We start from the raw sequence: 25,264 nt of genomic DNA, 5'->3' as shown, positions 1-25,264 counted from the left end.
TCCTAATTTCTCTCCAAGTCCTGATAACGCTTTTGGAAATATTTTCTGACTGTACGACACCAAAGTGAAGTCTATTTACATGAACCACAGACCCCTCAACGAATTGGACGTGTTTTAATGTAGGAACAGAGTGCTTCCTGGCATTCGATTAGAAAGATTAAATCAAATTAGCCTGGATAAGTCAACTGTTGCAAGGACTGGAAACTGCTAAATTAAACTCTAACATGAGTTACAAACGGTATTATGTCTACTTGGAAATGAATAAAGTTATTAAGGGGTTCAGTGGAGGAAAGACTGATTTTAATATTTTTATTCAGTGAAGAAGAAAATGAAGTAAAAGCCTATTAAATTATTTTCGTAGCCAAAAATGCTTAAAGTTAAAAGAAAAACACGAAAGTGAAAGAACACTTAAATGAACAAGGAGTTAAAATAGGAAAATGAAATAACACAGCAATTCTAAATACTGAGTTTGAACTTTTGAAATGTTAGCAAAAACAAAGATGGAAACGAACACACATTCAAGAGAATATCCCTGTGGCCAGAAACCACAATGAAGTAACAGTGCAAAGTACCCGCCAATTTACAGTATGATATGCTGTCTAGGAAATAGAGAAGATCATTATTTGAGACCTTTGATGTTCGCATACAGAATCATAGACGAGAAAAAAAATCAGACTCCTCTTGCAAAGACACTGGGAAACTTAGTACAAATCTCATTTTAGTAATTTTTATATGTTATGAAAAACTATCAAACATTTCATAGCACTTGTCAAGGAGAACTGGAGCCGCATAACCAAAGGCCAGAGCACAGAGGTGCCGAGATGATAGGACTCAGTGATGGAGAATATGGGCTTTGGCCCTGGCCTGCCTGGGTTTGAAACCTGGCTCAATTATCATTAGTTATGCATAACCTCTATGATCCTAATTTTATTCTTATGTAAATGGATGATGATGATGATGATGGTGATGATATCTTGTGGGATTCTCGTGAAGATTCAATTGTTTAAATAATTTAAAGCACTTCAAACCACTCATGGAATGTTTTAAGTATTATTATCTGTTTTCTTAACATGGGGGAAAAAACCCTCGCTCAAACTAAACTACTGTGTGAGTAAAAATACATACTCTGGCCAATGGGCCTATAAATTGAGAAGAAGAGAATTTCTAAGGTCCCTTGCACTGTGAAATGTTATAAGCCTACGCTTGTTAAAGAAAGAAATTTCTAGAATACAGAGGATAGTTAAGTCTCTTTTTAGACATCTGGATACTGATATTTTGATTCCATGAAATACTGACATATTTCATGACTCCAAAAGGCAAACTATTTACCATTCCTTTTTAACTTCCCCAAAGTGTCTGAAAGACCATTATCCCTATCCTTGAACCCCAACCGGTTGTTCAGAATATGCACGGCTCTTCAGAATATGCATGGCTCCTCGACGTACATTTGCTCAATTCTGCGGCAGAGGGGAGGACCATTTTTTATGAGTCACGAGGGATTTAGCCAGGTATACATATTCACTCTGTGGTTGTGTGTTTCCACCCTTGATGGGGCACTGATCTGCATAAGGTAACTCCATTCTAATATATCATTCCCACCTTGTATCCACATGCCCCACCACCACTTCCACACTTAAGAGTACTTAAAATGTGCCAGGCATTGTTTTCAAGTATTTTACGTCTATTAACCCTTCCAGTCCTACCATACCCCTTTGGGTAGAAATTTTTACTACCCCCATTTTACAGAAGAGGAAACTCAGGAACAGAGAAGCTAACTAAGTTTCCTCATTTCTTACAGCTGTTAAGTAGTAGAGCCAGGATTCAAAAGCAGGTGGTCTGGCTGGAGAGTCCAGCTTCCCAATACCTACACTATACTGTCCCAGTATTTAAGACCCAGGGCCTTTGTCCTTGCCTCTGACTTATTCTTCTATTAGCAAATCTTACTTTAATGTTTATATAGTGCTTCACACTTGAAAACGATTTCGTCTCCAAGATCCTATTTGTTTCTTGTGACCACCGCATGAGATAGGATTAGTGTGAGGAAACCGAGGCTGGCAGAGAGAGAAAGTGCACAGGAGGCCCTAGATGTTAAAATAAGAACTTAAGGCTGGATATTTGGCTACCAACGCCTGTGTTCTTTCTATCACACTTATAATTCTGTCACCAAGGTTTGGGAAAAGAAGATATCCGTGGACTTTCTGGTGGAGGTGGGGTCTAACCAAGACCTCGAGTTCTAAGTGGCTCTCAGACCAAAGGAGGAGAGGATGAGAAAATAAAGCATAAAAGAAAAAAATAATAACCAAAAAGATACAGGAGAAATGATTCTAGACATTATTGTAATGAAAAGAATAATTGGAATTGATAATGGTTTGGGTATTGAAAGCAAAGGAAAAGTCAGAATCAAAAGTGACTCCGAGGTTTCAAATGTGCAAAACCAGGAGACCATCAACACCATTAGCAGAAACATGGATGAAAAGAGGAGGACATGAAAGACAGTGAGTTTGGCTACAACCATGATGAATATTAGGTGACAGTTGGACATATGAGTGAGAAAATACATAATAAATGGAAAAATCTGGAAATGGATATATTACAAGCATTCACTTAGAGGTGATATTTAAAACTATGGTTTCATGAGACATCACAGGCAAGGAGAAGAAGAAAGAGATTATGGGCCAAATGATACACCTTTGGGGGAACGGACAAGTAAGGAAGAGAAGGAGACAGTGAGAGGGAAAATTGTAGAAAAGTAGCTGAATAGATAATATAGAGTCATGGATTAACAAGGAAGGGAGGATTCAAGAAGTAGGAAGTGATTATGAATGTCACATAGAGCAAAGTAGTCAAATAGAATGAGGATTTGGAAAAGCATCCTTCATAGTACCTATCATAATTGAAATGAATTATTTAGGTAAATTAACATCTTTCCTAACTATACTAGAGGTACACAAAGGCAGACATGAGAGTTGCATATTTACTGAATGAATGCATGAACGAATGAATGTAATTAGATTTCCTAATAGCAACACAAGTGACCCTTGGAAGTGCAATGCCAATAAAGTGACATAGATAGATGTTATATCACAGGGAAATTAAAATAAAGTGGGGTTTTATTAAAAGAGAAAATGGGGGGCGCCTGGGTGGCTCAGTTGGTTCACCTTCCAACTTCGGCTCAGGTCACGATTTTGCATTTCGTGAGTTCAAGCCCCGCGTTGGGCTCTGTGCTGACAGCTTGGAGCCTGGAGACTGCTTCAGATTCTGTCTGTCTGTCTGTCTGTCTCTGCCCCTCCCCCGCTCACACTCTGTTTCTCACTCTCAAAAAATAAATAAACGTTAAAAAAAATTTTTAAAAAGAGACAGAATGGGTAGCAAGGCACGAAGGGGCAGATTTTATTAAGTACCTCTTAGAGATGTGTTGTGGTGAAAGGGGAGAAAAACCAGATCAAGTAAATTTCCTATCCCAGAGTGTATGTATTTATCAGAGTTTGTACCTCTAAGAGGTCTACCTGACTCCCAGATGATCTTCCAGAACTTAATGTAGCCACTTCAGTTGCCAGGTCTACAAATGAAGGAAGCAATGGAACCACCTCTTTTATTACTGCTGTGTTCAGTATAATTGGATGTCTCTGGCTTCGGTGTGATGAAAGATGTGGAGAAACCATGGTAAGCAGAAGTCACAGGAAGCGATGATACTACCCACAGAAAGACAGAGCCAGGAATGAAACCAAGTTGGAGAGAAGTTAAAGAATCCTGTGAAATCATCCAAAAGTGGGAAAGTATGTGTGGGGGTGAATGTGTGAGAGTAACAGTACATACACAAGCAGCATATGGGATGTATAAAAACAGAGTTACAATTCTAAATAGAAAGTATTAAAGATGATTAGCTAAGTTATTACATATGCTGGCAAAACAGGCATAACATATGCCATTGTAGAAGAGAGCTTAGGTAAAACAAACTGCTCATTCCACATATTAAAGCTGCATTTCTTTAACATACGAAATAAGCATAAGAAAATAGTTTCAACAAAAATACTAAATGTGCCTCCAAGACACAAAGAGGTAGAAATATTATTTCATTCCCTAAACCAATTAGGAGACATTAACAAACTGGAATAAACCGAATGACAACACAGCTAACTCCCAAACTCCGGTTGGCAGAGAATTTCAGAAAATCCTAAGTAGCCAGAATAACCATGATTTGACAACAAAAAGACATTTTCTCATCTTCCTTCTTATCTGTTTCCCCAATATTAGTTGTCCATATGTAAATGTGTACACACACACTCAGGGATGTATAGATCCATTTAAGGATTTCACTAGAGTCCATTTGAATGTCTTCGTGCACTTAAGTCATGGGGTATAAATTGTAACAGTCTTGTGCTTCAGCTGTTGTCTAAATATGTAAACATCTTATTATAAAGTAAAAAAATTAAACACCAAATTCCTGTGCTTTAAAGACATTTTAAGGAGGCTAAGATTTTAAAATACGTTATCATACACAAGTAATATTTGCTATACATAATTGTGAATGCTTTAAATATATAACACCTTTTCTCTCCAAGTACCTGGTTTGATATATTGTGTTCCAAAATGCATTTTTCACTTAAATGAGAAAGAAAGCACTGCTAATTAAAACAGTCTGTATAAAAAAGAATTTTCCGAAAACCTGATGCATCTTTCTAGTATACGTTCATATTCAGTCAGGATCTCATTTCCTCATGGCGTTAAAAACACCACATTCATGTGGAAAGTATTCCAAAGTTTTCAGACTTTTGCAATTTTTCTGTTAAACATATAACCACATTGGATATTTAACCATATCAAGAACAGGACTGTTATTCAACAATGCTAAATAAAACATCTGAGATTTAAACAAATGAAAGAAAATCAGAACACAAGGATTGCTACCTTATATACAAAGGTGCGACCGGTTTTTGGTAAAGTGACAGGACTTCTGCTGTGAACCTGATGTCTTTGTGTCACTAGGAGATATATATTTGTTCATGGAGACACTCATTGTTCAGTAGGATCTAGCACAAGGTTACAACTTATAGATTAAATTAAGCCCTAGGAACCAGAAGATGCTTCTATTTCCCTCCTCAAGCCATCAAACTTACACAGCAGCCCAACGGTCAAAATGTCCCTTCTGTATATATTCCTTTCTTTCTCATTTCATTGTAAAATCTCATGTCAAATAGTGGAAAGAGTCGTTCATTTCCTGAAAAGCAAACCCCAAGCCCCGACCACACAGAGATCAAAAATCAAGAAAGGTGATGTCACCCTGAAGACCCCTAAGCACATGACTCTTACCTCAATATGATGGTTAGAGTATTTTCTAGATGCACTTTTCTTTTGGACATACAAGGTATACAATGCTGGTCTACTTGACCCTCATGGAGCGCTAGGAGAAGGAACTTGAAAAACCAGCCTCTCGTGTTCCCACAATCTATTTACACACTGAACACACCCAGTAGCTCAGAGTAATGTTTATCTGTGGTAGACAGCTATTCCAAGAAGCAGGCAATATCTCCGCTTTCATAAAGGAATGCCTCTGCTGATTAGCAGGGGAAAGGTAATAGCTGTTTCGTCCTCTAAAGCACATTAGGGAAGACTTTTGAAAAGAGACACTTTTTCAATTAATACTTTCAATTAATGTTTTAATGTTTCAATTAATGTCTTAATTAATTAATGTCTTTCAATATTCTGTTCCTTTAAATATTCTACTCTTAAAAGATTCAAGAAAAATATATATTTGATGATCACAACTAACACATATGTGCCAGGTGAAATTCCAAGTGCTTTACATATATCATTTCCCATAAATTCCAAAACTTATGAAGGATGAGCTATTACTATCCCCATATTACAGATGAGCAAACTAGGTATTTTGCCCACAGTTACCCAATTAATACATGGTAGAGCCAGAAGTTAAATCCAGGTACCCCATCACCACAGTCCATGTGTCTAACCATGACAATGCACTGTGTATGATTTTTTTATACCTATGATTTTGAAAAGATAACTATAATAGAATGTCATTGCTCAGCTGAACATTAGATAATGAGTAAAATTTTCCTAATGCTTGTACTGTACTGCATCTTAAGATAGAGTCAGTAAAAATTCTGGAAGATTATTTCCTTAACACAATTATTCATTTATGTTATCATAGCATGCTTCTTTCTAGCTGCAGTAGCCCTTTGGGGTCCCAGAGAAATGAATAGAAGATGAGTTCAGCTTTACATATCAAGAGAACTATTACTTCCTTATGTTCAAAGAGCCACACAGAGAAGCCAATATAACACTTATTTTAAAAAAAAAGTCTCAAGGATATCTGTTTTGTTCTGTTTGTTTTTTTTTTCTGACTGGATAATTCCTCTTGATCAGTCTTCAAGTTCACTGACTCCTTCAGCCACCTCCAAGCTGATGGTGAACCCATGTAGTGTGTTTTTTAGTTGGGTTATTGTAATTTTAAGTTCCAAAGTGGGTTTTTTTTTTTTGCATTTATCTTTTTAAGGCTTTATTTTTAGGTTTTCTTTTTTTAAGTTTATTCAGAAAAAGAGAAAACACATGCAGGAAGGGCAGAGAGAAAGAATCCCAAGCAGGCTCTGCACTGACAGTGTGGAGCTGGATGTCCTGAGAAGTGACCTGAGCTGAAATGAAAAGCCAGATGCTTAAGGACTGAGCCACCCACAAGCGCCCCGCCCCGCTCCCCCCCACCCCCCGCCACTTTTTTTTTTGCATTTAAAAGCACTTTAACATGCAGGTGGGACAAACAGCAGGCAGATACCCAGAAGGTGACATAGTTGTTTCTGGGGTATAAAAATTGGGAAGGATTTGGAGAAGTGACTCATTCCAACTCCCAATTAAGTTCTAAAGTTTTTATTTGGTTATAGTATCCATTTACCTGTTGAAATTCCCTACCTGTTCATTCATTAAGACTGTATTTCCTTTTGTTCTTTGAAAATATTCTCCTTTAGTTCTTTGATCACAGAATAATTGCTTTAAAATCATTGTCTAAAAAGTCCAACAATAGGGCATATTGGCTTCCTTTTTTTTTTTTTTTTTGACTATAGGTCACATTTTCCTGTTTCTTTGCATGTTGAATAAATTTTATTGTATACTGGATGATGTGAATATGTTAGAGATTCCGGGTTCTGCTATCTTCCTCTGAAAAGTGTTGATTTTTTGTTCCAGTAGGCAGTTCAATAGGTTTGTTTTTATGTTTTGTTAAGGTAGTTACGTAGAAAATCCAAGGTTTCCCCAAGCCTGATTAATTTTAAGGAATCAGACTCCAAATTTTATCTCCTCTACAGAATTTATAAGGGTAGGATTTCACTATTTTTAAGGGTGGCTCTATTAGACGTTTTACTTTAGGGCATGGCCTTTACTCCTAAGGCATAGTTGTAACATCTAATGGTTCTCTCACGGGTTAAGGAAAACCTTTAAACATGTTAGTTTCATATCTGTATGAACATCATGGTTTTATCTTGTTCTGACAATTATCTTCTAATCATCCGAGAGGTCAAATAGAAATTCCCAATACATTAACCTACCAGAGCTAGGTAGATTTCAATGTAAGAGAAGTGCGCCTGAGGCAGAGTTTAATCCCAAGTGTGTCTTTCTTTTCTTGATGATCCAGGTGAATCCAAAGCACGAATACAATGATGTTGAATCTGTTTCTCTAGTTTTAATTATTTTGATCTACTATCTCAGTCTGTTTTATTTTGGATACATTATAGCCCATAAGGTATTGCTGTACTAAAGGAAAATGGCTTTTTGTTGTGGAACAGGAATGAGAACGATGAAATATAAAAGTGAGCATGTACAGAAAGCTGTAGAAGGGTCACAAAAATAGAATTTGAAAAGGGACACAAATTTGTACTAAATTTTTCCAAATTGGACTCAATTTTAATAAGTTTATTTACAGGATTTTCAAAAAGAGATTGTGGTTACTTTAGTATCAAATATTATGGTGCATATTAACTCAATCTGAGGATTTGATTTGCTTTCAAGTAAGAAAGACCAAGTTTTGTAAGAGCATGGGTCTGGTCTTACTAAAAGACTATAAAAGGTCACACCTTAGCCATATGAGTTTCCTATGACTGCTCCAAATAATTACCAAAAGCTTCAGGGCTTTCAAAACACATACATTTATTTGATTACATTTCTGGAAGTCAGAAGTTGAAAATCAGTTTCTCTGAGCTACCTTCTTCATAATCTGCTGTTTTGTATTTCAAAAAAATATCTTTTTTCAGTTTGTTCTGACTTCATCATGACCCTGATTATTCTCTTTAAAATAAACAGAAGTTACATAACTTTTGGATGGTTGTTTATTACATGGCCACTTTAAGTAACAGGTAGCCAAGCTACAACCATTCATGTTCGGAAGCTACCATAATCCTATCCTTTAAAAAAAATTTTTTTAAGTTTATGCATTTATTTTGAGAGAGAGCAAGTGTCAGTGTGGAGCCTGATGTGGGGCTTGATCTCACCAACCATGAGATCATGACCAGAGCTGAAATCGAGAGTCTGCTGCTTAACCGACTGAGCCACTCAAGCGCCCCTCCATAATCCTAAGTGCTTCAGTGTCCTGGTAATTTTACTTTTTGCTTTCCCAAAATTAATACTAAATGAAAAATGAAACAATAATTCAAAATATATCTTGCAATTAAAACTCTGAGATTTCCCAGAAGGCCCTGAAAGTCACAAAGATTCTGTCACCTTGCAAAAAGAGAAGTAATAGAATTATGAGATTTATTTGATATACTACTGTTTAAGAGTTGCATGGGAACAAATTCTCAAAAGAGGTGGTCAATGTTCTCTAGGTTAAATGTGAATAGGGATAATATCACTAACATAAATATTTTAGAAATTGTGTCATATATAAGATGTTCCTAGAGATTTGTCACTATTCTCACTGGCCATTGTTTTTTTTTTAAGTTTATTTATTTATTTCGAGATTGAGAGAGTGAGCAAGCATGAGTGGGGCAGGGGCAGAGGGAGAGGGAGAGAATCCCAAGCAGGTTCCACTCTGCCAGCACAGAGCCCAGTGCAGGTCTTGAACTCAAAAACCATTAGACCATGACCTGAGCCAAAACCAACAATCAGATGCTTAACCAACTGAGCCACCTGGGCACCCCTGTCCACTGTTTCCATTTAGTGGAATCCTGGTGGTACTTAACTTGATGATATTAAGGCAACAACACTACAATATTATCAGTGCAACTTCAGTTAATTTTAAATGTTTCATTGCAATCTTACTATTTTAACTTGTAACAAGTATCTTCTAGGTCAGTGCTTTCAAAATGAAGTTATACATAAAACTTATCCCTAGAGCTTTTATTAAAATACACATGTTCAGAACCTGCTCCAGACTTCTTCTAAAATAGTCTTAATCAAAAGACTCATTTTTTTTGAATTGGCTTTATTACCTTCTTTTGCATACCACAGGGGCAAAAAGTAATTTCGCCTTCATTTGCATTATTTTTATGCCCTCCCACAGAAGTTTTTACGTATGAAAAATTATCAGTAATAAATTAACCAGCCATTATACATGTCTGTCTCCTGCAGATTGTGTTTTGTTTAATTCTGATGGTTCCCACAAGACCATACAACCAGCTACAGGACAGAGGGCCTGTTTTCAACAAACGAGTTCTGTCTGAGAACTCCCAAGAAAAAGGACAGGTATTTCCAAGAAGAGGCTCTTGGGTACAGGCTTCTGATGTCACCACATGATCAACTTTAATACCACGTCAATGGACAGAGTCAGAATTTTCAGAACAAGATAAGTGAGAAGCAGAAATGTTTGTGACACGGCTCAACATAAGATACGGTGGAACAAGACCTACTTTGCCAAGTACAAAGATAAAATCAAAGTATGAAATCAATGATTTTATCCTAACCTATCAGCATTTCCCAAAGAAAACGAGTTGCTGATGGCACTTCCCTAGATTCAAGAGACACACTGAACATTCAAAAGACAGTACTGAGAAGTTCATCTTCTTTTTCCCAGAGGAGAACATGAAACGCTGTCAGTCTCAAGGCCCATTTCTCGGGACACAGGAGAGGAGAGAGCCTCAACATCAGGTAGGAGAGACAAGCACGCCTTCTGTGAGGTGAGGAGAGGGGATTACCATCTTGGGGCCAAATTGCCCCCAAATATAAAATGGACATCCAAAAGAAGCCCCACGTACTGTAAGAACCTTCCTCAGGAAAAGCTCTTAGAGTGGTAATTGTACATATGCTACAAGCAGACATTTAAAATAATGTCGTCCAACCTCCTCATTTCATAGCCATGGAAGCTGACGTGCCCTCACGTAAACTACACTTCCTGGAGACCAGAACCTACTGAACCTTCACCTGCAGTTAGCAGGAAGAACTGGTCTTGGCTAAGGCTAGGAGGGTTTCGTGGCTCTCTGTAACAACCTACCAAGGAGCAGTGGGAGGTCACGCAGGTGGTCAAGGCCTACCAGGACCACCTACCACTTGAGGGCCAGGAAGTACCTGGCCAAGCAGACGGAGAGGAGGCTGGAAGAGATACAAAGCTGCTTAAAGAGGCCATAGATACCTGGGATGGTAGCTCCATGAGCCCCTCCCACATCACCATCACTGAATTATGAAAATAAAGAGTAAAGAAATTTGAAAAAGAATTTTGTGGGGTAGACATGCTGACAGTGTTTCTGTAAATATTCGGTTGAAGGGGAAGTAAGTGCGAAGAAAGGGTTCTTGGAGTTTTACAAGCACATGTTGTAACAAGCTCTAAATACAACCTCCACACAATTATTCTCAGGATACTTCTGTGAATTACCTAAAAGCCAGCTGGGTCTTGCTGCCTACACAAATGGTGGCAGGAAGCAGAGAGAGGGTGAGTCCCCAGGCAGAGGGGAGCAGAGAGGAAACCAGGCTGAGGCCTGTCTGGTTCCTGGGTGTACCTCTGGCTGCTTCCTCTGCGTGCCACTCTGTCTCTCCCCAAGGTTCAGCAGGCTGCGGTCTCACAGCCAGTGGCCCAGGCCCCCACCCATCGCGTGAGATCCAGGCCAGGGGCACCTGGGGAAGCACGCCTAAGCATGTCCAAATTGTCCAAAGCCCCTGTGACTCAAGATGGCTTGCCAACACGAAGTCACTGAAGCTCCACCTCCAAATTCCACCTTGGATGCTGGATAGTCTGAAGGAGCCCAGGAAGTCTGGCTCCCTACAGGTGTCACAGAGACCATTAGTGTGGACTCCTGCATGGACTGTAAGGTTACCACCTGACCACACAGGTCTCCTAACCAGACATGGATTACCCATCTACTCTCACATCTCCAGCCTTCAAAGAATTCCTCTGCTGTGCGTTCTGGTGAAATACCCAGGAGACTATTTTGTGCTAAAACAAGCCAAAGCCATGAGCCAAATCAACTGCTTCTAAAAATCAGACAGCTATTTAATCAACGTATCAAGATCTTAGCATAATGACTGATTCTCTGGCATGACCCACCGTGGAGGCAGTCCCTGTTGGCTGAAGGACACTGAAGTATGAGAAACCATGCCCTGGTCACAAAGAAACTCAACTTCAGGGATGAGGTGGCAATGTGGGTGCTATCCTGTAACCAGGTGAAGGCGAATCTCCACCTGCAACTGCGAGAGAGAGAGAGAGAGAGAGAGAGAGAGAGAGAGAGAGAGAGAGAGATGCCTGCTTGCTACTCAAATGAACACAGGAGTAACAGTTGGGCTTGGCTAAGGCAAAGAGGGCTTCCTGGCTCTCTACAATAAATCACAACTTGGAAAGGCAGACATCTTGACAGTGAGGTTTCTGTAACTATTTGGTTGAATGGCATCGTGGAGCAAGAAAAGTTTCTTGGATTTGTACGAGCACATATTCAAATCAGCTCTAAACACAACCCTGACACTATTATTGTCAGGACACTCCTATGAAGTAGGTAAAGGCTAAGCCAACACCATACTTTAAAAGATGGTGGCAGGAAGCAGAGAGAGGGTGAGTCCCCAGGCAGAGGGGAGCAGAGAGGAAACCAGGCTGAGGCCTGTCTGGTTCCTGGGTGTACCTCTGGCTGCTTCCTCTGCGTGCCACTCTGTCTCTCCCCAAGGTTCAGCAGGCTGCGGTCTCACAGCCAGTGGCCCAGGCCCCCGGCCATCGGCCATCGCGTGAGATCCAGGCCAGGGGCACCTGGGGAAGCACGCCTAAGCATGTGGTCTACAGGAAGGGAGAGACGTGCAGCTACGCACTCAGGGCGCACCCTGTGCCGGGCGCTGTGCTATGCGCCAGTTGACAGGCACGCAATGACTTAATCTTTGCAAAACTCCAAAGATGGGGGACCCCTTATTATCCCCATTTCACACGGGAAAGTGCTTTTCAGAGGCAACAGAGGAGTGTCCCACATCACATGGCCACAAAGCGGTGAACTGGGATGGCCAACCCAGCTCCTCTGATCCCTTTGTCGACGCTGCCTAGGCAACCTCTGACCAGCCCTCTGTGACAGTCCAGGGGGCTGCGGGGGAGGGGGGGGTGGGGGTGGGCCTTGAGCACATGATGAACCGGAGAAAATATTAAATGTTGACAGTCACAGGAAGGGGAAAGACTGCCAGAACACTTGACGTGACAACTCTTTTTAACCCAAAACACCACAAGAGTCTTTGTAAGAACTCTATGTCCTCCTGAGTCCAGCACTTGGGACAGAACTTACACGGAACACACTTGTACCTCTCCAAACACGTATTCGGCCACTGATAACTCTATGTTGCTCCATCAAGTATATGATCGTAGACGGGTTAGGTGTTTCATGGAGAATGAGATTACTACAGGAGTTTATAATGGACTATATTTCTAAATAAATCTATTAACAAATAACCATTAAGAACTTCATAGGATTGGGACACCTGGGAGGCTCAGTCCAGGGTCTGACTGTTGGTTTTGGCTCAGGTCATGATCTCACAGTTCCTGGGATCGAGCCCCGCATCGGGCTCTGCGCCGGTGGTAGGGAGTTCCCTTGGGATTCTCCCTCTCCCTCTCGTTCAGCCCCTTCCCTGTATGCTCTCTCTCAAAATAGAGAAACGTTAACAAATGGTTTTTAAAAAGAACGTCTAGGATCGCATGTCTGAGGCCACATGCTACCTTTCCTAGTACTATACGGGTGACCAGTGTCCGCGAGAGAGGGCGGAAGGGTATACTCCACAGAGGACCGCAGCACTAGCTAATGATCCCTACCTCGAGCCCTTTTTTGGAATGAGGCGGGGTAGAAGGCCATCAAATCAACCTGAGCATAGTTCCTTCTACGTGTACCTCTTCATGGTTTCCCCGTCGCTCCTCAATCTTCAATCTCCACGCGAAGCCCTGGCCCCGTTAAGTGCGCGTCGGCTGCTATGCCACCCTCTCCACCCACCCCCACGGCCATCACCTCCTGACTTCCACGTGGTCTCCGGTCAGGAATAAGGCCTGTGGCACCTCAGTCGTGGTCTTCAGCCCCCACCCTCCTTCTGGGCATTCAACATGCCTGGGAGAGCCACCCCCACCCCGCCAGCCTCCTGGCCTCACAAGCCTGGACTGGCTCAGCGCCAGCGAGGAAGTCTCTTCCCCCTGACCCGCTACTCCCTCAGGGCCGCTTCCCGCTCCGTCCCCAGCGAAACCGCTCCCCGGAATGCCCGCCCGAGTCCAGCATCCCACACTGACCGCCCCGTCCACCCTCCACCTCCCGTGGGAGGTCTCCTCCCGGATGTCTGACAGACACCTCCGGCTACCTCCCAATGACAGAAACAGACACCGGTCAGAGGCACGGCCCTGGAGTTAACTCCTTTAATGTCACGTGCAGACACAAGGCCACGCCTCCCTCATCTGTGGGCGGCTTCGGGGTCCGGACGAGGGGGCGCGGGCATCACCACTTCCGAACTCGGGGCATCCCATCCACCCGAGGGGAGGTGGTGTTCTCGAGGAGACCCTTGAGGTGCTGGTTGCTGCCCAGGGCTCGCTGCACGTGCTCCGGGGTGATGCGCATCTTGTGGCTGTCCAGAGCCTCCTTGCCCGCCAGCTCCAGGATGTTGGCCGTCAGGTACTCGAGAACGGCGGTCAGGAAGACCGGGGTGGATGTGCTCAGGCGCCGGGCGTAGCAACCCTCTCGCAGCAGACGCTCCACGCGGCTGACCGGGAATTGCAGCTCGGCTCTCCTGGAGCTGGACACCGCGTGCCTCCTCCGTCTGCCACGGTGCCGGTGGCGGCGCCTCCTCCGTCTGCGACGGTGCCGGCGGCGGCGCCTCCCAGACATGCCGCATGCTGGGTTGGAACCCGATCGGCCCGGCCTGACCGTCCTGCTTGCCCGAGGGTGGCAGGATGTCGGCGCCGACTCCCACCAAGCGTGCCCCTCACTGGTCAGGGAGCTGCTTATATGACACCTCCGACATTATGATGTCACTGGTGTCGCTGGTGTCACTGTGCCCTGCTCAGGACTGGCCTGGACACATCCATGACAGAAACCTGGTCTCCCTGTTGACTGCACTGGACCCTCTTTACGAGGGAACTCTTTCTCCTGGCCCTCAACAGTCTAGTACAAACAAGAACGGGAACCTTTCCACTGACACAGTGCTCTGTCTTGAGGACACTCCCCTCCAGGTTACCTGGTCCCGGCCTTCCATGGTCTTTGAGCTCTTTGACAGCCCTTTGTAAATTGCCAGTCACGGACACACATACTGAATGCTTTGTCCAGTAGAGGTCCAAACGAAACCCAATTTTGCCCCCGTTGACACATTTAAACATTATCAATATTTCTACGTTCTTTGGATTCTCTTCTGGATTGGTTACAATATCCGCCAATTCCTCATCAGTGAAGACTCTTAACACATTTTCACGTTACATTGATATAAAGGTCATGAGTTCACTCTCTTTGAAAATATCTTCTAACTGTTTTGGAGGTCACAGTGATATGCCCACTAGATTCACCAGTCAGAGCCAGATACAATGCAAAGACAAAAAAGTGTACCTCATTCTCAGTTAATACCCAGGCGTGTCTCATTTCTTCTAGGTGAATCCAAAGCACCAAGAGCACTTTGTTGATTTTTTCTAATTTAAATTTGTAATAATTTTAATTTCCTTCTCTGCTAACTTGGTGTTTCTGTTTCATTTTTGTTCATTTACAGCCAATAATTTATTTTTATTGTTAACCAAAATGACTGGGGGGGGGTTGCCTGGGTGGCTCAGTCAGTTAAGCATCCAACTCTTGATTTTGTTTCGGGTCATGAGCTCAGGGTTCACGGATTCAAGCCCCACGTTGGGCTCCACTCTGGCAATATGGAGCCTGCTTGGGATTCTGTCTCCCTCTCTCTCTGCCCTTCCCCTGCTTGCTCACTCATTCTCTCCCTCTCACAATAAACATTTAAAAAAAAAAAAATGGTTCAGAGTTTGGTTTTAGGATCTGACCATGTGGAAATCTCTCAAAATGAGTCCAAAGAGATCTAGTTTCTTTTGGGTGAAAGACAAAACACAACCTCATTTTCCAGTCTTTGTTCAAATCCATTAAGAACTGCATACTCTCTGAGGGGAGAAGAGCTTTTTGATTTCTGGACTGATGAGATTTGCTGTTTCTGTGTTATACTTGACATATGCCTGAAATTGTAGGATTGAAGCTATAAGCTCTACTTGTCTGGGCCCATATGTCTCTGTCTTTAATACACAAAGGTCTTCACCTTTGATTGTGTGAGTGTACAATGTTTTCCTACCTCTGGATGATATTAACAGATTATAAAATCTCTTAAGTTAAGGGAGCTCTGTTCTTAAATTGCATTTCTAGATAAATAACTGCTTACACACATTGAGTATTTCCAAATTTTCTTGAAAATAAGGAAACTGAACTATGATACTTTAAATGAGGTAGATCTAAACAATATATATTCTCCCAGAAACTAAATCACAACTATTTTAAGATATCAAATTCAATTTAAGTAAATCTTTGGCAAACAGGACTAGTTCGATCGTTTAGATTTAATGAAAACAACTAAGTCCTTTCTCTTGTATCAGTGTTAACTATAACACAAATATGCATTTATCTACTACTCAGGTATGTTCTTCCTAAACTTATAAACTTTTACTGATCACATAAACTGGTGCTGATGTATTTTATGTTTAAGATTATGATATGTATATAAATTTATAATTAACCAAATTGAATCACTGGTTGGACAAACTTCATCCTACAAAGCAATCACGTTTCATAGTACGTCAATGAGAAGATAATTTTTAAGATTTCTAGATAATGAATAACTTTGGACTGATAGTTAATGGGCATTCGATACATACCTAATTTTTTTAATGTTTATTTATTTGAGAGGCAGAGAGAGCAAGTGGGGGAGGAGCAGAGAGAGACGGACAGAGAGCCCCAAGCAGGCTCACAGAGCCCTATGCAAGACTCTAATGAATTGTGAGATCATGACCTGAGCCGAAACCAAGAGTTGGATGCTTCACTGAATGAGCCACCCAGGCATCCCATAGATGCCTAGATAATTTTTAAGACAGAATGTTGAAACACTGATAACTAAGTACATTTCTAGTTCGTATATTTTTGCTTCTTATTTGCACATGCTACAAAGAGGCTCTATTTTTGAGCCTGCCCATGACCATGGTCATTTCTGCCACAGTGAGAAGTTATATTAGTATGTGGCTGAGTAATTCTGGGGTAGGTGTGTTCATGAAATCTGCTAAATCCACTAACATGAAAGAAATTCACAATTATTCACCCTGTAGTTTTCACAATAAAATACAAGTGATTTTGCTTAAAAGTTATAACTAACATACATGAGTGAGAGTCCACTAGGAGTTTCAAGATGACGTGGGTTTTTTGTTTCTTTGTTTAAAACAGAATGTTTCTGTATGAAGTAAAATGGCATGTTGGTTCAGAATGTAACAGACAAATTTGAAGGACAAAACCCGAATGCACACAGAACGTTACGGGAGGTTTGCAAAAAAGAGAATCCGGAAAGGAACAAAAGTAAAAAAAATTTTTTTCCAAATCTGGTTCAGTTCTAATAAGTTTGTTCACAAGAATTTCAAAGAGCTCCTGGACCCTTCAGAATCAAATATTAGTGTTACAAGACCTAGCCTCAGCTTTCAGACAACGAAATAAAAGGCATCCAAATTGGCACAAAAGAAGTCAAACCTTCACTCTTCGCAGAGGACGTGATACTCTACACGGAAAACCCAAAAGTTTCCACCAAAAAACTGCTAGAGATGCTAGAGGAACTCAGGAAAGTCGCAGGATATAAAATCAATGTACGGAAATCGGATGCATTTCTATACACCAGTAATGAGGCGGCAGAAAGAGAAACGAGGAATTGATCCCATTTATACACTGCTCCAAAAACCTTAATATACTTAGGAATAAACCTAACCAAAGAGGTAAAAGATCTGTACACTGAAAACTATAGAAAGCTTATGAAAGAAATTGAAGAAGACACAAAGAAATGGAAAAACATCCCATGCTCAAGGATTGGAAGAACAAATATTGCTAAAACGTTGATACTACTGAAAGCAATCTACACATTCAATGCAACATTCTCAAAACAACACCAGCATTCTGGGGTGCCTGGGTGGCTCAGTCAATTAAGTGTCTGACTTTGGCTCAGGTCATGATCTCACAGTTTGTGGGTTTGAGCCCCGCGTTGGGCTCTGTGCTGACAGCTCAGAGTCTGGAGCCTGTTTTGGATTCTGTGTCTCCTCCTCACTCTGCCCCTCCCCTGCTCATGCTGTCCCGCTCTGTCTCTCGATAATAAATAAACGTTAAAAAAATTAAAAAAAAGAAAAGAAAAGAAAACCAAAGGTGGAGGCATCACAAGCCCAGACTTTAAATTATATTACAAAGCTGCAATCATCAAGACAGTACGGTACTGGCAGAGAAACAGACATAGATCAATGGAATAGAATGGAGAACCGAGAAATGGACCTACAAATATATGGCCAACTAATCTTCGACAAAGCAGGAAAGAATATCCAATGGAAAAAAGACAGTCTCTTTAGCAAATGGTACTGGGAGAACTGGACAGAAACATGCAGAAGAATGAAAACGGACCACTTTCTTACACCAGACACAAAAATAAATTCAAAATGGATGAAAGACCTAAATGTGAGACAGAAAACCATCGAAATCCTAGAGGAGAAAATAGGCTGAAACCTCTTTGACCTTGGCCACAGAAATATTTCTTATTTGACATGTCGCCAGAGGCAAGGGAAATAAAAGCAAAAATGAACTATTGGTACCTCATCAAGAGAAAAAGCTTCCGCACAGCAAAGGAAACAATCAACAAAACTACAAAGCAACTGATGGAATGGGAGAAGATATTTGCAAACGACGTATCAGATAAAGGGTTAGTATCTAAAATTTATAAAGAACTTATCACACTCAACACCGAAAAAACAATCCAGTGAAGAAATGGGCAGAAGACATAAACAGACACCTTTCCAAAGAAGACATCCAGATGGCTAACAGACATATGAAAAGATGCTCATCATCACTCATCATCAGGGAAATACAAGTCAACACCACAATGAGATACCACCTCACACCTGTCAGAATGGCTAACATGAACAACTCAGGCAACAACAGATGTTGGTGAGGATGTGGAGAAAGGGGAACCCTTTTACACTATCGGTGGGAATGCAAACTGGTGCAGCCACTCTGGAAAACAGCATGGAGGTTCCTCAAAAAAATTAAAAATAGAACTACCCTACAAGCCAGCAATTGCACTACTAGGTATTTATCCAAGGCATACAGGTATGCTGTTTCGAAGGGGCACATGCACCCCAACGTTTATAGCAGCGCTATCAACAATAGCCAAAGTATGAAAAGAGCCCAAATGTCCATCAACTGATGAATGGATTAAGAAGATGTAATGTGTATATGTATACGTATATACACACACACACACAATGGAATGCTACTGGGTGATGAAAAAGAATGAAATGTTACCAACGGTAAGATTCCAATGTGGATGGAACTAGAATGTATTATGCTAAGCAAAGTCAGTAAGAAAAAGACAAATATCATATGATTTCACTCATATGAGGAATTTAAGAAACAAAACAGATGAACAAAGGGGAAGGGAAGGAAAAATAAGATAAAAACAGAGAGGGAGGAAAACTTTAAGAGACTCTTAAATACAGAAAACTGAGAGTTGATGGAAGGGAGGTGGGTAGGGGGATGGGTTAAATGGGTGACAGGCATTACGAAGGGCACTTTTTGGGAGGAGCACTAGCTGTCATATGTATGAGACGCATCACTGGGTTCTACTCCTGAAGCCAAGACTACACTGTATGTTAACTAACTTCAGAATAAAAAATAAAAAGTAAATTAAGAAAACACAAATATTATATTGAAGCAATCACAGAATTTAGTTTGTTCTCTGTGGAAAGGGCTAAGTTTCCTTACAGCGTTTGTCACATCTTCTTTTTTAAAGTTTATTTATTTATTTATTTTGAGAGAGAGAGAGAGAGAGAGAGAGAGAGAGAGAGAAGGGGAAGAGCAGAGAGAGAGGGGGAGAGACAGAGAATCCCAAGCAGGCTCCACGCTGTCAGCACAGTCCCCACCCCAGGGCTTATAACTCATGAACTGCGAGATGACGACCTGAGCCAAAAACAAGTGCTGGACGCTTCACCAACAGAGCCACCCAAGTGCCCCAGTGTTAGTTCTTAATAAGTGGTTGTCAAAGATTACCCTTCACCTGTATTAGCTTCCTATGGTGGCTGCAAACAATGCACATTGATTCTCTTCTAGGTCATAAATCTGAAATCAGTTTCATCAGGCTAAAAGCAAGGTGTGAACAGGGCTGCATGACCTTTGAAAGTTCCAAGGTCAAATCCATTTCCTTGCCTTCTCCAGCTTCTAGAGCTGAATTCTTTGCATTTCTTTATTCATGACTTCTTCCTCCATCTTCAAAGCCAGCCATACAGCATCTCGTTTCAGTTGTCACATTGCCTTTTGCTTATGTATTAAAATTTCCCTCTGCTTCCCTTATATAAGGGCACTCCGATTTCTCGGGCCAACCACAATTATCCAGGATAATCTTCCCACCTCAATATCTGTAACTTAAATCTAAAAGTCCCATCTGCAAGAGAGAAAGTAACATCCCCACATTCTAGGGATTAGGACCTGAGTATTTGAGAAAGCCTTATTTCAGCCTACCATATTACTCTATACATAATTTGCCCAAGTAGCAGATTCCGTATCTCACCAGAATATTCCTTTGTTCTGACTTCAACATGCTTGTGAGTATTCTCTTTAAACTAAAATAATAATAGCTCATTTCTGAAGTTTTAAGGACTTGTCTACATTTATTTAAATGTTGTCTTGACACTGAATTAGTAGACAGCCAAGCTACAACCATTCACGTTCTCAGGCTCTCATGATTCTACCTTAAGCATGCAAATGTCTCGGCAACTTTTGATTTTAGCATTCCCAAAATACAATCTAAAATGAAGACTGAAAGAAAATAATACTTTGCATTATCTTTTGCACTTAAAACTGTCTTTGGTTTTAAACTGATTTCTCACAGGGTCCCCAGAAAGTCATAAAGATTTTTCACTTTATGAAAAAAAGAGAAGTGCTAGAAATGATTGGATTTACCGCACATGTTACTATTGATGAGTTGCACAGAAAATTCTCAAATCAAAACAAGTACTTGGACTTCTCTTTGTTAAATATTAACAGAAAATATTAATGTAAGTGTTTAAAATCTTATATATTGTATGGAAAGTCTCTAGAGATTTGTCAATGGTCTCACTATCCATGAGATGTTTCTGATTATCAGAGTCCCGGTGGGGTTTTCTCCAGTGATTTAGGCAACAACACTATAGTGTTATCAGACATCATTTATTACTTTTAAATACTTGGTTGCAATCTTCCTGATAAAATTTCACTCTAGCATCTTCTAGGCCAGTGCTTTTCAACTGAGGATGCACATCAGACCTACCTATTATAATGGTTATGTTTTACGTGTCAATTTTGCTAGGCTATGGTGCCGACTCATCTGGCCAAATACAAGTCTAGGTGTTGCTGTGAAGATACTTTTTAAATGAGTTTAACATCTACAATCAGTTGACTATAAGGAAAGGAAATTACCATCACACAATCAGTTGAAAGTCTAAAGAACAAAAACTGAGATTTCTTGGCAAGGAATTTGGCCACACTGTAACGTAGAAATCTGGCCAGAGTTCCCAGCCTGCTGGACTGCCTTACAGAATTAGGACTTGTTAGATCAGATAACCACATGAACCAATCACATGTATATGTACACACATGCAGAGATATAGATATAGATATAGATAGATATAGATATAGATATAGATATAGATATAGATATATCCTATTGGTTCAGTTTTTTTTTTTTTTTCTGGAGAACTCTAACGCACCAAGGGGATTTTATTAAAATCCATAAGTCTAGAACCGATTCCCTACTTTTTTGAAAAAGGGTTACATCATTATGCTTACAGACACTGAGTCAAAAACTCTTTTTCTGCCTTTTCTTTTACATATGACAGAAAAAGGTAATTTCACCTGTAGTTGCACTTTTATTGTTATGCCCTCCCACAAGAGTTTTACCTATGAGAATTATCACCAAGTTGAGCTCAGCCATAAGTATCTGTCTCCTCCAGTTTGTTATTTTGATTTACACTGATGCTTCCCTGAAGGCCTTATAAGCCATCTACAGCCCAGAGATTTTGCCTTCAGCAAGTAAGGATGGTCTCAGAACCATAAAAAAGGACAGTAACTTAGACACCTCAAGAAGAAACTCTTAAGCACAGGCTTCTGATGTCATCACATAATCACCTTCAAGACCATGTCAGTGGACAGAGAATCTCAAAAACACCTTATTTGAGGGGGTGGGTTCATGACACCCACCCCATTACAATGGCCAGTGGAAGAAGACCTGGATTTGCAAATTGAAAGGCCTGAACCATAAAATCAGTCCTTGATCCTAACCCTTTCTGAAATAGAACCCAAGTAAAAGTTCTTGAGAGTTGTTGCTCGTGCTTACCCAGAGATCCAATAAACCCCGCCATCTCTGTATCCAAGAGAGTAGCTTCTTTATCCCAGAGGAGAGTATTACACACTTTCTCTCTTGAGGCTCATCTCTCAGGCTATAGTAGCGGAGGAGCCCCAACAACAGGTACGAGAACAGGACTGGCATGCTCACTGTTCTGCGCATTGGAGAGCTGAGGGTCAGCTCTGGGCCAAAGTGGCCTCAGCTGTAAAAAGGACACCCTAAAAACAATTCCTGTCCTCTGTGCCCCATTTACCCACTGTCAGTACAGACTTTTCTTGGGAAAAGCTCAGACTGGTAATTGTACACCTTGAGCAGACCTCTGAAACAATTTTGTCCAACCTCCTCATTTTATAGCTGTGGAAGCTGATGCGCCCCCAAGGAAACCACACCCGTGGGAGGCCAGAACCTGACTTTCCTCCCTCTTCTGGCACTCTTCTGTCCCAGTATGTCATGAAAGCTCTCGCCTCCACAGTCGAGTTGGTGAATTCCTTTCATCCTATGTGGCAGAACCCAAGCGTCCCACAACGACACCACCTGACCTGCCTCCTTGCCGCAAACCGGTTTCCTTTCGATTTTGTTTAAAAAGATGCAGTGGAGAGAGATTTTCCCCGCAGCGATTTCAAAACCCTAAATACATGACGTACCAGTCTTCTGTGTTCATGAAGGACTCTGAAGCAGAAACACTAAATGAAACATCAAATACAGGTCCTATTCGAGGCCTTTCCTAGATTTGAAACCACACTCCTTAAGGAATAAAATAAAATAAATTCACTCTTACAGTGCTATTCAAATGTGACTTAGGGACTGATGTAGATCATTAAATTATGTTACTGATCAGCTACGACCGCTTCGGAAATGGTCGGCCTTTAGCGACCTTTACAGCAATCGTGGGTTTTGCCACAACATTGAAGTGAGTGGAGTCTTCTTGTTGAACAGAGTATATACTAGTTCAGATGTTGCTGAATTCGAGTGAAGAGTCAAATGTAAACTCCATTCTAGTCCTAGGAAAATAGGACCACATATCAGTTCACAATCTATCTGAACAACAGAAAATACTGGCCCCATACCAAAGACAACTGTGAGGAGCACTGTGCTGTTCTAACCTATTGAAGGAGAGAACTTGACCCTTCAGAAAACTGGTTTTAGGATGGTGAGGATAACGAACTCAAGCAACTTTAAGAGACGGGACGGTACTGTAAAGGAGTGACGTGGGTCATACATGAGGTACAACGGTGAAGGGTGAGCACTGTGGCAAACCAGAGAGGCCCAGTAGTCACGGGACAGCAGCCAGACATCTTCATGTGATAATAAACATGTGTGTGCAGACATGTTGACTTCACCCGAGAAGCCAGTGACTGAGGCTTTTTATGTTAAAAATTCTTTAGTTTAAATGCTGGCAGCTGATTAATTTTCCTGTAAATACATCACTGTAGGCCTAATGATCCCATCTGCTACCTGCATTCTGGCCACATCCTGTAGGATGTCAGATTGAGGAACTAAGGGAGCCTGGGCCTTCAAACCTCTCTGTTCCCAAAGGCTGTTCTCAGTGGGAGCCCAGCCTAATCCCCATGCCTTGTGCTCATGCCAACCCCGAGCCCACACAACCTTCCAGATTCCCCCAGACTCAACTCTTGGGCTCATCTCTTCTCACACATTATGTTTTCTGCTGTGCTGACCCGTCTCTGACCTCAGCCTGTCCTCATACACCTTTGGATCCCAGACCTAGTTTGGCAGCTACACACCCCCCAGCCCCGGACCCCACTCACTCTGGTTTTAGTTTCCCATTCCCAACAGGGCACTGGTCATCAACGGTGTCCTCCCTCCAGGGCCCAAGCCAGAGCTGGTCCTTCCTCACCATCGTCCACCTCCCACTTTTTTGAAATGCACAAAGGGCCTAAACTTGGTGGCTCATTCTTTCCCAGGAGCAGTGATTCCCCCTCTCCACCTGCCTCCCCTGAGTGGAGGATTCCTGTGCACGTGTAGGAGGGGGATTTGGCAGGGGCTGCATTTACACCCATCCTGTACTGGCCCTGGCCCCCATGTTTCCTGTGAAATCCACAAGCACAGCTGAAGCACAGTTCTTACAGGGATGGCAGGAGTGCTCTGCCCGATTGTCCAAAGCCCCTGTGACTCAAGATGGCTTGCCAACACGAAGTCACTGAAGCTCCACCTCCAAATTCCACCTTGGATGCTGGATAGTCTGAAGGAGCCCAGGAAGTCTGGCTCCCTACAGGTGTCACAGAGACCATTAGTGTGGACTCCTGCATGGACCGTAAGGTTACCACCTGACCACACAGGTCTCCTAACCAGACATGGATTACCCATCTACTCTCACATCTCCAGCCTTCAAAGAATTCCTCTGCTGTGCGTTCTGGTGAAATGCCCAGGAGACTATTTTGTGCTAAAACAAGCCAAAGCCATGAGCCAAATCAACTGCTTCTAAAAATCAGACAGCTATTTAATCAACGTATCAAGATCTTAGCATAATGACTGATTCTCTGGCATGACCCACCCTGGAGGCAGTCCCTGTTGGCTGAAGGACACTGAAGTATGAGAAACCATGCCCCGGTCACAAAGAAACTCAACTTCAGGGATGAGGTGGCAATGTGGGTGCTATCCTGTAACCAGGTGAAGGCGAATCTCCACCTGCAACTGCGAGAGAGAGAGAGAGAGAGAGAGAGAGAGAGAGAGAGAGAGATGCCTGCTTGCTACTCAAATGAACACAGGAGTAACAGTTGGGCTTGGCTAAGGCAAAGAGGGCTTCCTGGCTCTCTACAATAAATCACAACTTGGAAAGGCAGACATCTTGACAGTGAGGTTTCTGTAACTATTTGGTTGAATGGCATCGTGGAGCAAGAAAAGTTTCTTGGATTTGTAAGAGCACATATTCAAATCAGCTCTAAACACAACCCTGACACTATTATTGTCAGGACACTCCTATGAAGTAGGTAAAGGCTAAGCCAACACCATACTTTAACACCATACTGGTGGCAGGAAGCAGAGAGAGGGTGAGTCCCCAGGCAGAGGGGAGCAGAGAGGAAACCAGGCTGAGGCCTGTCTGGTTCCTGGGTGTACCTCTGGCTGCTTCCTCTGCGTGCCACTCTGTCTCTCCCCAAGGTTCAGCAGGCTGCGGTCTCACAGCCAGTGGCCCAGGCCCCCGGCCATCGCGTGAGATCCAGGCCAGGGGCACCTGGGGAAGCACGCCTAAGCATGTGGTCTACAGGAAGGGAGAGACGTGCAGCTACGCACTCAG

At 42.0% G+C, this 25,264-nt stretch overlaps 2 protein-coding genes across 6 annotated transcripts in view; both read right to left on the bottom strand.

Moving 5' to 3' along the window:
* Positions 1-25,264, bottom strand: part of SYTL5 (synaptotagmin like 5) — a 288,860-nt gene that overhangs the window by 134,213 nt on the left and 129,383 nt on the right. The gene's annotated exons all lie outside the window — the stretch shown is intronic.
* On the bottom strand, positions 13,758-14,368 carry LOC123594765 (histone H2A-Bbd type 1-like). Its single transcript, XM_045471717.1, has 2 exons — positions 14,209-14,368; positions 13,758-14,175 (listed from the first exon to the last, which is right to left on the bottom strand). The coding sequence occupies exons 1-2, from the start codon at positions 14,250-14,252 to the stop codon at positions 13,866-13,868; spliced, it is 354 nt and encodes a 117-aa protein (XP_045327673.1). The 5' UTR covers positions 14,253-14,368; the 3' UTR covers positions 13,758-13,865.

This window comes from Leopardus geoffroyi, chromosome X (assembly GCF_018350155.1).
Source record: "Leopardus geoffroyi isolate Oge1 chromosome X, O.geoffroyi_Oge1_pat1.0, whole genome shotgun sequence".
Classification (NCBI taxonomy): domain Eukaryota; kingdom Metazoa; phylum Chordata; class Mammalia; order Carnivora; family Felidae; genus Leopardus; species Leopardus geoffroyi.
This window is presented reverse-complemented; position numbering and strand designations above follow the sequence as displayed.

Coding starts and splice junctions, on each gene's coding strand:
- LOC123594765 (XM_045471717.1), bottom strand. CDS start 14,252: ATGTCTGGGAGGCGCCGCCGCCGGCACCGTCGCAGACGGAGGAG. Junction 14,176..14,208: donor CACCGTCGCAGACGGAGGAG/GCGCCGCCACCG, acceptor CAGACGGAGGAG/GCACGCGGTGTCCAGCTCCA.